The sequence below is a fragment of the Crotalus tigris genome, unplaced genomic scaffold, assembly GCF_016545835.1.
Source record: "Crotalus tigris isolate CLP2741 ecotype Arizona unplaced genomic scaffold, ASM1654583v1 scf7180000017764.6130737, whole genome shotgun sequence".
Taxonomy (NCBI): Eukaryota; Metazoa; Chordata; class Lepidosauria; order Squamata; family Viperidae; genus Crotalus; species Crotalus tigris.
Window position 1 is genome coordinate 5,946,465 of NW_024096618.1, and position 15,018 is coordinate 5,961,482.

Here is a 15,018-nt window from a genome sequence, read left to right on the forward strand (position 1 = left end):
AAAAATCATGTGGGTTATTTTTATTATTATTTTTTTATTAAAGACATCCCTATTGCTCTTGGAGGCTCCCGTGGAATATACACAGAAAACAATCAAAATGTCCATGAAGATGGGTCTATAAAACAAAACTAACAAACTAACCTGTAACCACCAAACCTGCACAAAAATAAAGCAATAAAGTGGAAAAAGAAAAGTTTGTCCTATACTCAGAGGACACCTCTTGGGAAATTTCAAACATTTCAGCCATGTGAGGAGGTCAGCAAGGAGGGGGGGGGGGCAACCTGTCTCTACCAGAAATAGTTCCATATTTTTTTTTTTGCCTCCAAAAGAGGTACTAAGTCTTATTTTCGATGGGGGGGGTTGTCTTTTCCATCACTTCTGGCACCGACAGCCCTGCCCAGCAGGCCCACTTCTTCTGCGGCTGAAGGAGCAGCTTCATTCTGTAGCTGAGAATGGAGCTCCAGCTTGCATTTTGCAGCCAGAGGCCTTTCCGGAAGGCCACTGCAACCGAGAACCGAACTATGGATTCATAGTTCAGTCCTTGGCTACAAAGGCCTTCCGGAAAGGCCTGACTGTGAAATGCAGGCCTGGGGATGCCGGAGAAGAAGTGGGCCAGCAAGGAGAGGCCTGGCTGCAAGGTAAGTGGGTGCAGGGCATGTGGGGCAGCTCCACACACCCCCCCCCGCCCTAGATTTGTAGGCGTGAGCCTTGCCCCCAAACTAGTGCTTATTTTTGGGATAGGGCTTATATTAGCCCCCGAAATCAAACTAGGACTTATTTTCGGGGTAGGTCTTACTTTTGGGGAAACACAGCAGGAACCTTTACTTCAGGCATAAATACTTGCACAATTGCAAATATGGGTATAAAAGCTGCCAAATGTCTTTGAATAATTTCAATTTCATTTTAATATAAATATTAACATGAAATGTTGTACCCCAAGATTTTTCTAACATAAAGCGTAGGAGTCATAAGCTCCTCTGCATTTCTCACCTGTCAATCACCTTTTAATTTAATTCCTCATTTTTTTAAGATCTCGTTTCTCAATTAATTCATTCTATTTTCAAAAAAGTACTCAGGTAATCAGATGCATAGTATTTTTAATTGCTTTCATTAGTTTTTACCCTATGCCAAAGTCCATTTCTGCAATCACCAAAGTTCCCATCTGAACAAATATGTTTTTGTTGTTAGTTGCGAAGTCGTGTCCGAGCCATCGCGACCCCATGGACAATGTTCCTCCAGGCCTTCCTGTCCTCTACCATCTTCTGGAGTCCATTTAAGCTCACGCCTACTGCTTCAAGTGACTCCATCCAGCCACCTCATTCTCTGTCGTCTCCTTCTTCTATTGCCCTCAATCTTTCTGAACAAATATGCTGCTGTCCAAATTTCTAATTTTACTTTCTCATTTAGACAACATCATGCATGTTACAAAGATATGCAATTCCCACTAATTTCTATTATAATGTCTTCTGGAATGGGCATAGTTTTCAGCTTCAAAGTATATATTTATTTAAGCAGCATTGGGGGGAAAACAAAATGGAGATGGTGGCTGTTACCATGTGATTGAAATGCCATCCTTTTTATATTTGTAGCATAGGGTGTGATTTGAATCACATAAATGTGGCCATTGCTTTTTGACTTTTTGGACACAACTATCACAAGTTCTGGTCTGCTAGTTTGAGCCCACACATGGCTTCCTCCTCATTGTGATAAGGAAGAAGGCATGAAAAAAGAATATTCCCATTCAGAATGAGTCTCAGTGAAGATCACCCATTCCTGGTTGGCCAAGAGAAAGTTGATATGAGGCCACCAATGACACAGGAATGTGTGGGGGCAGGGGGAGAGGGAGAGGAGGGGGGGGGGAGAGGAGAGAATGTGTGTATATGTCCAGGGGTAAATAATAGATAAACAGATTTGGAAGGAACCTTGGAGGTCTTCTAGTCCGACCCCCTGCTGAGGCAGAAAGCTCTATACCATTTCAGACAAATGGTTGTCTAATCTCTTCTCGAAAACCTCCAGTGTTGGAGCATTCACAGTTTCTGGAGGCAGGTTGTTCCACTGGTTAATTGTTCTAACTGTCAGGAAGTTTCTCCTTAGTTCTAGGTTGCTTCTCTCTTTGGTTAGTTTCCATCCGTTGCTTCTTGTCTTGCCTTCAGGCGCTTTGGAGAATAGCTTGACTCCTTTTTCTTTGTGGCAGCCCCTGAGATATTGGAACACCGCTATCATGTCCCCCCTCGTCCTTCTCTTCATTAGACATACCCAATTCCAGCAACCGTTCCTTATATCCTTTAGCTTCCAGTCCCCTAATCATCTTTGTTGCTCTTCTCTGCACTCTTTCTAGAGTCTCAACATCTTTTTTACACTGTGGCAACCAAAATACAGAAAGGTAGCCACAATGGGACTCAACAGAGAACACCATAAACTGCTCTTCATGATTTAAAGGAACAGATACCTTTCCTTACAGTACTATGGTGTTCTCTCTTTGGTTTCATCTTGAATGCCATAAAATATTGATAATGCCTCTCCCATGGGATAAAAATACAACTAGGCAGCAGCATAAATATCTACTTCAGTTTGCAAGTAGAGAAGAGCCATTGTATCATTACACCCTGTACACTGAAAGGAGAGGCTAGCCAGAAATCCATATCATGCACACACCTTCAAATTCAGTCTCCAAATGCTGCAATGTATTTAAAAGCTGGTTTGTTGTGCTCTAACAAGGTTCTTGGTAATTAAATCTCTTTAATTGCAATCCAGAGATTGCCACTGGGCCTTTTCCAGCTCAACTGGCAAAATCTTGGCCTGGAAATCTGACCTGCCTTGCAGCTCATACACCTCTCACTTTTCCTGTATTTTAAATGTTCTACATGGGTACCATCTAACCAGGAGAGCCATGCAGCTGCCATCTGAAAGGGTATGTATGGTTCATCGAAGAATTACATTTGGAATTGGTACAATGACTTTTAACATTTAGGAGATTCAGCTCCAACAGTCTCTGGGCACACTAATGAGCAATGCAAACAGTTGAAGAAAAGCTTCTAAGTTCCCATCAAAGGAATACGGGTTTAAGGCCATTCTCTCGCTGGTTTAACTAAAGCCCTGCTAAATTCTGTAGGGAAAACATGCAGAGTGGATTCCATTGCAGTGAAAGTCCTTGGAGGGCAAAACATTAAGTAGTAATGGAACCTATCCAACTTTAATACTGAAAAATTAAACATAATCTTTGACTTATGACCACATTCTTAAACAAGATGATTCTTAAACAAATCACACCCAATTTTATGGCCTTTTTTGCCATAGTTGTTAAGCAGTTAAGGGAATCACATAGACATTAAGATAATCTGGCTTCTCTCATTGACTTTCCCTGTCAGAAGCTAGCTGGGAAGGTCACAAATGGTAATCCCACGACCCTGGGATCCTGTAACTATCCCAAAACACACCTGTGCCCAAGTGCCCAAATTTTGATCAAGGGACTGTGGTGATGTTGGGATAATTATTAAGTGTGAGAACCAGTCATAAGACACTTTTTTCAGTGCCATTTTAACTCTGAACTGTCACTAAACAAACAATTGTAAGTTGAGGAATACCTGTAATTTGTATTGGCTTTGCTTAGTAGATAGACCAACAAAAAATCAGGGCTTTAATGTTAGAAAACAGAAGTGTGTTATATGTTTGAAAGAAATATTTTACAGCCAAGTAATCCCCAATGGCCTGTGGGTGGAGTAACCAGCATGACTGGCAAAAGTCTTATTTTTTTCTAACCTGCTAGCAATGCTGATATATTGCAACATTTGCTCTAATGCAGTGGTTCTCAACCTTTTTAATGCTGCGACCCCCAACAGGTCATAAGTCCAGGACTACTCAACCGGTCGTAAGTCGAGGACTACTCAACTGGTGCAGCGCCATTTGCAGAATGGGACTTTTGGCGGGCTCAGCAGGGCAGAGACAGCCTGGACAATTCCTATTGGCTTTTGAAAGCCAATAGAATTAGACTCTATTCAAGAGAGTCTATTCTATTGGCTTTCAAAAGCCAATAGAATAAAAGGGAGTAGCACAGCTAAGGAAAAGGGGAAAAAAATGGCGGACTGCATTGTTTGGCAGTGAAATAGTCGTTCAACCCCAAATGGGGTCCCGACCCACAGGTTGAGAACCACTGCTCTAATGCTACTGGATTAGCATCTTCCTAGATTCAGACAAGTTATCATGCTCTGAAGGATGATGAGAGGCTGTAAAGAAGTCAATGCTTGAACAATGGGAGAATATGTGGATGAAAGGCTTAAAATTCGCACTAAACTATAACTTAAAAGAAAACATTTATAAGATGATGCATCGCTGGTATTTAACACTAGATAAGTTATCTAGAATGCATAAAGGTATCTCAAATGAATGTTGGAAATGTAAAGAAAGGACTTTTTTTTTCCATTTATGGTGGACGTGTGATAAAGCAAAGAAATATTGGAGTAGGATTCATAGTTTAATGCAGAAAAGTCTCAAAGTGAATATAAAGATTAAACCAGAAACTTTCCTTCTGGATCAGGGGTGTCATTGAGGGCTGCATCAGCATTGCGGTTGCCCTTGGGGGGCTGGGTGGGTGTGGCCAGGGTGGGTGTGGCCTACGGGGTGGGCATGGATGGAGTGGGTGTGGCCTACTGGGTGGTCATGGCCAGCTCTACATCGTTCGTGTCAAGGGTGCCTGTGGGGGCCTGGGCAGGAGTGGGACAGATCTGAGGGTCTCTGGCAGAAGGGGGTGGGACTGGGCCAAGTGCCAAGGCATGGTCCATTTCTTCATTCCTCACAAAGGGTGACACTTCCCCAGCATGCACCCAGGGGGCGGGACCGACGCAGCAGGGGCTGGTTCCTCGCTGATTCTAGATGGCCTTGTGGAGCTAAGACTGAATGCGTTTCAGCATAGAGGGCCACCACAAAATTGTACATTGGCTCCCGGCCGGCCTGGGCCAGGGCCAAGGCAGAGGGGGCCGTTCCCTCACTGTTTCCAGGATGGCTTCGCGGACCACATGAAACCACTTTGCGGGCCGCATCCGGCCCCCGGGCCTTGTGTTTGACATGTTTGTTCTAGATCAGTGATTCTCAACCTTTCTAATGCCGTGACCCCATAATACAGTTCCCCATGTTGTGGTGATCCCCAAGTGGGTGTGGCCACCAATAAGAGGGAGTAGGACAGCTAGGGAAAAGGGAAAAAAATGGCGGACAGCATGGTTTGGCGACCCCCGTGAAATGGTCATTCGACCCCAAATGGGGTCCCGACCCACAGGTTGAGAACCACTGTTCTAGATCTAATGGAAAAAGACCTGGAAAAAAATTTGGAACTCTGGTTTTATATATGTTGAAGGCAGCAAGACTGCTCTATGCGCAAAAATGGAAGGATGTTTTGATTCCCACCATGGACGAATGACTACAACAGTTGATGGAATTAGCAGAGATGGCTAAATGGACTGTTTTGATAAAAGAAAAGAATATAAGTACTTTTGTTTCTCCTTGGATACTGCTTCTGGACTTTGTGCTTGAGGTGGAAAAAAATGATACTTTGATTTTGAGTCTTACTGATTAGACTGATTTGTTGATATAGAAATGGCTAGTTTGTACTACTAAAGAAATGGAAAAAGTTGACGTTCGATGTTAATGCCTTATTTTAGTGCAACAGAGGGAGTCGAACTCAATTCCTTTTTTCCCTCCCCTATCCCTTTTTTCCACACTTCTTTTTTTCACTTTGTTCCCTATTATTTGCTTTTGTATTTTCTTATTTTATGTTACAACTGAATAAAAACTAAAATTATAAGAAATCAATGGTGGAAATGAAATGCCTAATGACATAATGGAGCTTAAAGAACAATTAACCATAGCGTCTTGCAAAGTCTTGTTTTCCTGAAATTGCTATCGAAGGAGCAATGTCTTTGGCTATCATCTTCTAGCTTGCCTGACATTTAGAGAAATCTTCACATTTCTCTCTTTGTCTCCCGTGGGCCTTGAGATAAGAAACAAGCTAGGAATTATACCTTCATTGCATTATTAAGAAAGCATTCTTTTTCCTCCAGCTGACTGTGTTCTCCTCTTAATTCACTGCTCCTCTTTAATAGCCTCCTCTTCTCTTCTTCTTTGACTGAAAAAGACACAAACAAAAGGAGAAGGAATGAAGATAATGACACTTTCTGCCAAACACAGCAGTTAATCAAATGCCTCTGGTCCTTGGGGCAGCACTTGTGGGTGATGCAGAAGAGGTAATGGCCTTTCCCACTTCAACATGATCTTTCTTGACTCAAGTCAAGCCCATTTCACATGGCTTGCCAGCTTTTCCTACCTGACATAGCTTTTGTGTAATAGTTTTTGTGTTTTAGCCAAAGACTATCTCCAATGGGCTAGCCCAGGGGTAGGTAACCTTGGCTCTTTTATGACTCGTGGACTTCAAATCCCAGAATTTCTGAGCCAGCCATGCTGAAAGAAAGGGAAAAGTTTCCAAGCTGAGCCATGCTGGCTCAGGAATTCTGGGAATTGAAGTCCACGAGTCATAAAAGAGCCAAGGTTGCCTATCCCTGGGCTAGCCAGCCAAGATAGGGATAGCCCCATCCTCAAAAATTGTCCTGGAGAAGGATGGGTATTGTTCTGGAGGAGGGATGAGAATGAGAAATGGTTCAATCACAGGTAAGGAAGCTCAGCTAATTACTATATGGTGTCAAATCTGCTCAACTTTTCAATATGGCTGGAAGCCCAAATATGATGGGAACAAGCAAATGTCAATCCAGTGGCCCCTTTGCATTGTGGACATCATCCAAACAATATACTCTAGATATATAAGAGTCTATATAATCAAGAGTCTTAGACCCTTCAATTAACCCACCATTTTTCTCATACAATTCAGTGGCTGCATTGAGATCAACAAGAAAATACAAGGTAGTCCTCATTTACCAGTTGCAATTGGGACTGGTGACTCTGCCGGTAAGCAGATGGTCATTAAGTGAAACATCATAGTACCAAGTCTAAAATCAGAACTTTAATTCTGCTGGGATACTTAATTACAAATCACCCAGGGGCATTAAAGAGCAGCATCAGGTGACTGTGACTTGCAATTTTATTGCGGGTTTCCCAAGACTTTTTTTTTAAATCAGAAGCCAACTGTAACACTTGTAAATAGTGATCATGTGACTGTGGGATGCTGCAACCATCACAAATGCGTGCCAGTTGCCAAGAGCCTAAATCACAATCCTGTGACCGCAGGGATGCTGCAACAGTCCCACGCTCAAAGGCCGATCATAAATCATCATCATAATTTTGAATGGTCAATAAATGGAGCAGTTGTGAAGCAAGGACTAGATTTATTGTACAAAGTTCTATTCTCGTGAACATAGTTGGGAAAGAGATTTCTCAATTTCAAGCCACTGATTGATTGATCTATACATTTACAGGCTGTCACCTTTTAGGATTCTAAAGGACAAAATCGAAAAAAGTCTAGAAGTGCAAAAAAAACACATGAGAATTAAGATAAAAATAAGCAAAAATGTTTTCAAATAAATAAGTTAGGAAGACATCTGAATTCATCCACTGTCTGTCTGTCTCTCTCTCAAAATAGTTTTGTCTCCAGTGTAAATTGTGTTAAGAACAGCTGTTGATAAAAAGTTCTAGTCTGACAATTCCTGTTACATTTAGATGGGCACATGCCTTTGGAGAAGCTTGCAATCCACCCCTGGGGTGACTTCAATTTTGAAGCTGCTGACATTTAAGAAACTCTATCTAATAATCAATCACTTGAGCACATACCTGTTTTACGAGTAACGTATGATTGCACCACAGCCAGAGTTCCAGACCAGGGGACATTGTCATCTTTCTTTAACACCTACAGTTTTCAGACAATAACAGCTTTCAGCAATTCAAGGGCACAGCTAGGACACAACATTTGTGAGCACCTCATCATCTCCTCCCCCCAGTTTTCTTAATCAAAAGTTGATCACATCGGAAATACCCAAACAGTTACACAGTACTGGTTCAGTGGTTTGCAAAATAAGAATTCATGGGAGATCATATAGAAAAATGTAAAAGCTCCCTTTTTCTCTTTTATTATGGAGAATAGGAAAATATCCTCCATTTTATGCATCTAGCAAATATCACCTCTAAACCACTCAGACTGGTTGCCAATCACCATATTTGCAATGCCCAAACTGCATAAAGACATTTAGCATGTCTGTTGACAAAGAAATACTTTGTTGTTACCACAACCACTAAAGATATCTTTTGCCTTGTCTTAAGAGAAAATTTGTTTCATGCAGCACTCTCACCCTGATTCTGCTAAAATGAAAAAAAAAAAAAAAATCTGGGAATGATAACCACTCCTCAGATATCCGTGTGAGAAGCAGAGAGCATTAAAAAAAAATAGTTGGAATCTCTTGTGCTAATTATATTTCCTACAGGTACTCCCCGAGTTATGTCATGTGACCGACCCAATTTTAGGACCTTTTGTAACCGTTGTTAAGCGAACGGCACAGTTGTTACGAGAACCAATGGTTCACTATGGGTGTGATTTTGCCAAAATACGGAAGTAATGCTGGTTGTTGGCAAAACTGTCATAAAACATAGTCATGTGACTGCAGGATGTTGCAAATAGCAATAAATGCACCTCAGTTACTGAATGCCCAAAGTGCGGTCATGTGACCATGGGGAGGACAACTATTGGAACTTCAAATCTGGATCATAAGTACCCCCGAAGCAGGGCCACTGGAACTTTGAATAGTCACTAAGCGATCAGTCATAAATCGAGTACCTATATTCTCCATGGGGAAAACTTAAAATTTCTATAATTCGCGACAGGTATAAGAGAATATTAATTATTTATTTATTTAGTAAATGTATGCAGTCCCTCATTTCACTCATTTCAGATGTACATTGAATATAATGCAATATATGTAATATTCCTACACTTGGAGATATCCGGTGTCTTAAAATTGGTGAGGGATTCACAATTATATCTTTTAAGTACCTGCTAAACGTATTTTAAGACCTAAGATTTCTCTGCTGGAATGCTGGGTTTTTTAAATTATTTTTTTCAATTTTTAAACTCGAATATATCATTTTTTTTAAGTTTTGTTCTATTTTCTGTACTTTAAAATAATCTACCAATATATTAAATAAGCAAATAAATGAGGGAGATTATTTTGTTTCACTGCTATGATTGTGGCAAGTATTTTGCAGGTCTGTCTTGATTTATTTATTATATTTAGGAACTGCCCATCTCTTGACAAGAGAGTGACCTTATTATTTAATAATCATATCTGAAATGGCCATGGGAGGAGCTGTCCAGAAAATCAAGACGGTGGATGTAATGATGTAATTGAAGTGCCCTTTTTATATGCATTTGAAAAGGTAAGTGCCAGGCTAGGTAAATTGTTATATTAAAGATGGTCTTTTTAACAGAAGAGCAATCTAGAATTTCTTGGAGGAAGAAATATTATCAGCTTTTCTCTCAAACACTACTTGTTTTTTAAATACTGTATGACAATCATTTTAAAATAAATAAATCCTAAAAACAGAATCCAATTTCTGAAAAGAAAAAGCAGGCGTACTGCAAATATTTATGCCCATCCGTAGAAAGGATAATAGCGATTATTTATTTTGCATAATAGTTGATAGAATGAACAAGATATGGAAAATCTTTTGCAAATTAAAGTGTGCAAAACATTTTAAATCTTCATTAGTTCTAAGTCAAGGGTTTCCAACCTTGGCAACATTAAGACATGTGGACTTCAAATCCCAGAATTCCTCAGCCAGCTTTGCTGGCTGAGGAATTCTGGGAGTTGAAGTCCACAAGTCTTAAAGTTACCAAGGATGGAGGCCCCTGTTCTAAGTGGAAACACCCCATTTTGAGGCAAACTTCGTTGTTTCGAGCAAGAAGTAGCTGTTTTTTGGCATTTTGAAATGGGATTTTCTGATCATATCGGCAGTCTTATGGCTAAACAGCTCTGTTTTCAATTCCAAATATTCTGTGGATATATGAAACTTCATCTTCTTCCCCAACTGATTAGGAATCTTCCGATAGGAACATGATTAGTGACGTCATAATTTACCCTCAAATGAGAAAGAAAGCTTTGGTGGAAAAGATGAACATCTCATACAACTCTATCTGACCAAAATTAAATAGAGTTCAGCTCTCAGAGATTTTTTGTTTAGTACCTGCAGGGCCAAGTAGCTCACCTTTTCTTGGCACTTGGGACAGACCCATACTCCTTTAGGAACAGTCTTCAAGGGAGGATCCAAGCAGTTGAGGTGATAGGCCCTGGAGCATGTTCCACAAGGTTGTAAGTTGACACCATGCTTGCATGCTGAACAGTATTCCTCATGGCTGACCTCATTCTGAAAGATAGCAAGAATAAAGTTGAAGTAGTTTATTAAACAAGCATCAGTAGATCATTATATCCCTCAACATTTCACTAGTACATTTGCTTATTCACAAGCTTTCCTCCAAAGATCACAACAAAGATCACCACTATGCCTTGCAACTAAATATGAATCTCTTGAGACAAGTGTTCATCATTCTGAGGAACAGGGAGTGAAAGCAACTACACAAAAGGTTCCCAGTAACATAGCTGCTTTAATGGTTCAAAGAAGTGTGCTTTGTTCATGTCAACATACTCTGCAAATAAATGCGTGTTCTCCTCAGATGCTTTAATCCAGGGCTTTTCAACCAGTGGTACAGGTACCACCTGTGGTACATTGGCACCTGGCAGGTGGTACGCGACCAGCCTAGAAAAGTGGTAGCGGGGGAGGGGAATGAGCTGAACCGGTGGCAGCACCGCACAAGCCTGAGCGAGAGATGGCTGGAGCTGCAGGGCTGTCAGGGCTCAGCAGAAGCGCCAGGATCAGCGCTTCTTCGGGACTGTCAGGGCTCAGTGGAAGCATCAGGATCCGACCAGGCTCAGTGCTGATCCTAGCGCTTCTGCTGAGCCCAGAAGAAGCGCCGATCAGTTGGAATGTTGCAGCATCTCCAGGGTCTTGCGATTTACATTCAGATGCTTGGCAACTGATTCATATTTATGATGGTCACAGTGTCCCAGGGTCATGTGAAGTGACCAAAACCTGCTGCAACCACCCAGCAGACGGGGGGAATAAAAACCAAACACCCCCCACCCCACCCCCGCTGCCAATCCTCAACAGAAATGCTCACAATGAAAACCTCGGACAGGAGGAAGAGCGCCGCCGGGCAAGCAGGCAGGTGTCTTGTTCGGCTGTGGCTTGGGGGGACACTTTTTTTCAGTGCCATTGTAACTTCGAACAGCCACTAAGTGAACTGTTGTAAGTCGAGGACTACCTGTACTTCATCACTTTTTTCATTTTTTTTTTTTTTGGTCAAGTTTTTGACACCTTGCTAGGCGACTGGTGGTACTTGGATATTGCCATATCCTAAAAGTGGTACAATGGGTGAAAAGGTTGAAAAGCCCTGCTTTAATCAAGGAAGCTTCCTTTAATCAAGGAAGAAATCTGGTGGTCCTAATCGACAACCCAATGAAAATGCCAATTTAGGACACAACAGCTGTGAAAGAGGGAAATTACACACTTGGAATTCTGATAAAATTAATCAAAAATAAAATTGGCTTTGTTGCATTGTCCTAATACATATAGGGCACAATATTAATTATCTATCTCAAAAAGAGAACTCTAAAGGCTTTTCTTTTGTTTTAAAAAAGAAAAGAAAAAAGATAACCATCTATCTTTGCTTCTCAGATTGATAAAGGAAAAGAAAAACCACCCTCAGAAAGGAAAGGTTACAGCATTTTAGTTTGACTGAAGATTTTATTTATTTATTTATTTATTTATTGGATTTTTCAAGGCTGCCTGACTCTGAAAAGACACTGGGCAATTGCAGTATTTTAAATGTACACTTTAAAAACACAGTCAAAGACCTAAGTGCCCAAATTAAGCAGGACAAGATGAAAAGTTTGCAAGCAACATAAACTTGGTCAGAATCTTGTATATGCATAAAGGTAATAGACTGTGTTGATCTTTCTTTTTTCTAATAGTCATCCAGGGAAAAGAACTGAAGCTTCAAAGCCAACCAGACGAAATTAAACTCCTATTTCATGTATACACTACAACAAAATATCAGAGGAAAAGAGTAATTGTAAGGCCGAGAATAGCAAATGTCTTCTTATTAATCTTTGCAAGCCACTAAGGGAGCTTTTGGAGATTGGTATATAAATGCTGAAAAAATAACCCCAGTATCTCAAAATAGTGTGTCAAATTAAATTGCTTTGCTAATCTACTGGCAATGTTAATTACTATTAGGAGAATTAAAAGTCTATTAACTTTTGAACTCATATATTTTGCAGCTATTACTCATTTGGCTTTTGGCTTTTACAGAAAGATAAAAATAATGTTTTATTGTAGAAAATACTTCATGAATTTACTGTTTTGTTTTGGATTTATGCAAGTTGTGATTCATACTAAAACCATCAGTTACATGGAACATCTAAGTAAGATTGAATAAACCACTTCTGTCTTCCTGAAAGGGTAAATACAACCTCTTGCAATCCAGCTTCAGACGTTGCCCTTAACCACCTACACTGGAGTAGTGACTTGATTCTGGCAAATCCAAGATCTGTAACAGTGTTTCTCAATTTTGACAACTTTTAAGATGTGTGAACTTCAACTCCCAGAATTCCCCAGCCAATATGGCTGGTTGAGGAATTCTGTGATTTGAAGTTTGAATATCTTAAAGTTACCAAGGTTGAGAAATTCTGCACTATAAGGTAACAACAAAGCCAAAAGAGACAGAGTATTTGTCTCTTATTTTATCCTACACTTAAGGAATAATGAAACAATTATGCCAATATTTTCACTCATTCCATGAGTGACTGAAGCACAATCCTATGTACATATCCATCATAAATATTCATTCCTCACAACAGGAATAATAGTACCAGCTACTATTTTTAATCAACATTTAAACATCTACAAAGATGTCTATTCCTTTTCTCGTCTTTAGAAAACATTTCAGCAAACACATATAAATGTGGTTTAGTTTTTCACTGTTTATATATAACTTGCAATACTTCCTTTTGTTTGCTCAGTCTCTTGATCAAACGAACGTCAACCATCCTCTGCTTAATTTATTCTCAGATATGCTTTACAGGTAGTTCTTGCTTAGCAACTGCCTGGTTTATCAACAATTTGCAATTACAATTTTGATGAAAAAGTAACCCTCAAATTTATTACCTTCATAGATCTACAAAGCAAAGGAAAGCTGAATCAAATCATAAGCATAGTGGGTGTTTCACTTACAAACTGCTTTGCTTAACAACCAAGTTGCCTGCTCCAATTGTAGTCACTAAACAAAGACTACCTGTACTTGCATTCTGTGATGTAGTATCAGATTTAGCAACCAACTTTCAACTCTATATTCATCTCAAACATTCTATAATTCATTCAGTTTCTTTAAATCACCAATGCACATTAAACTTTCTTTCTCGCATTCATAAACTTCTAAGTGACCTGCTGAGGAGCAAACAAAATGTGTTCTGCACGCCCCCTCCCTGGCATTAATCTGCACTACACTTAACCAACATTTGTCACTGTCACTTTGCATACTGTTTAACAAACATTGGTCATTGTTACTTTGCATACTGTTTCAATCACAATTCTACCAAGCCTGGGCACATTTAATATTCCAAACCACTTGCAAGCTTTGCGTTCACTCTTGTTGAGGGAACTGTGATAGCATTCTTTCAGTCATCAAGCACAGAAACCATCCTCACATACTTATTGAGCAAGTTACCCAGCCATAAAGAAATCACTTTTTCAGGCCAGACTGAGAAGATAAAAGAACTCTTTGGAAGAAGCCAGTGCAAGCCATTCCTTCACAATCACTAAACAACCAAGCTCCTAATGGATATGCCTGTTGAAGCCATCAGGAGCTGAACTGAACTTGGAAAGTTAAGCTAAACTAAAAGATAAAAAGGGCCCTTCAGAGGACAACAACAACAACAATAATGATAAAGTTAGAAGGGACCTTGGAGGTCATCTAATCCAACCCCCTGCTCAGGCAGGAAACCCTATACCATGTTGGACAAATGGCTGTCCAGTCTCTTCTTAAAAACTTCCAGTGTTGGAGCATTCACCGCTTCTGGAGGCAGGTTGTTCCATGGTTAATTGTTCTAACTGTCAGGAAGTTTCTCCTTAGTTCTAGGTTGCTTCTCTCCTTGATTAGTTTCCATCCGTGCTTCTTGTCCTGTCTTTCAGGCGCTTTGGAAAATAGCTTGACTCCCTCTTCTTTGTGGCAACCTCTGAGATATTGGAACACTGCTATCATGTCCCTCCTCATCCTTCTCTTCGTTAAACTAGACATACCCAATTCCAGCAACCTTTCCTTATATGTTTTAGCCTCCAGTCCCCTAATCATCTTTGTTGCTCTTCTCTGCACTCTTTCTAGAGTCTCAACATCTTTTTTACATCGTGGTGACCAAAACTGGATGCAGTATTCCAAGTGTGGCCTTACCAAGGCATTGTAAAGTGGTATTAACACTTCTTGTGATCTTGATTCTATCCCTCTGTTAATGCAGCCCAGCACTGTGTTGGCTTTTTTGGCAGCTGCAGCACATTGGTGGCTCATATTTAAGTGATTGTCCACTAGGACTCCGAGATCCCTCTCACAGTTACTTCTATTGAGCAAGGTACCCCCTATACTATACCTGTACAAGTGGTTTTTCTTGCCTAAATGTAGATTATGTCACTCATTTTCTTTCTTAAAAACTCCAGGATAAAATTTCTTCTTTTAATTGAGGATGTACAGACACTAAAATGAATCTCACTGTCATAGCGCCCACTATTGACAAGGAAAAATTCTGCAGTTTTTGGGGAGGATGGATGGAATTTGGAGGAGCGGGAGGAGCGGGATCCAATTTAATGTAGCCCCTTGGTCCTGGCAATTTTATGAAGCTTTTCCCAGTTTATGATGCTGAGAAAAGCCCAGGTGGCTCTTGAGTCAATGGATGGCATGGATCATGGCAGTAAGGAAAGTGTGTTGCA

The 15,018-nt window shown here is 40.4% G+C and overlaps 1 protein-coding gene across 2 annotated transcripts in view; it reads right to left on the reverse strand.

Moving 5' to 3' along the window:
* Positions 1 to 15,018, reverse strand: part of PHF21B (PHD finger protein 21B) — a 173,328-nt gene that overhangs the window by 3,201 nt on the left and 155,109 nt on the right. For both annotated transcript variants that reach the window (XM_039341371.1, XM_039341372.1), the window contains exons 10-12: positions 10,192 to 10,350; positions 7,768 to 7,843; positions 6,012 to 6,115 (exon numbers count right to left, since the gene is read on the reverse strand). In XM_039341371.1, the coding sequence (XP_039197305.1) occupies positions 6,012 to 6,115; positions 7,768 to 7,843; positions 10,192 to 10,350 (339 nt within the window). The remainder of the gene's footprint in view (positions 1 to 6,011; positions 6,116 to 7,767; positions 7,844 to 10,191; positions 10,351 to 15,018) is intronic.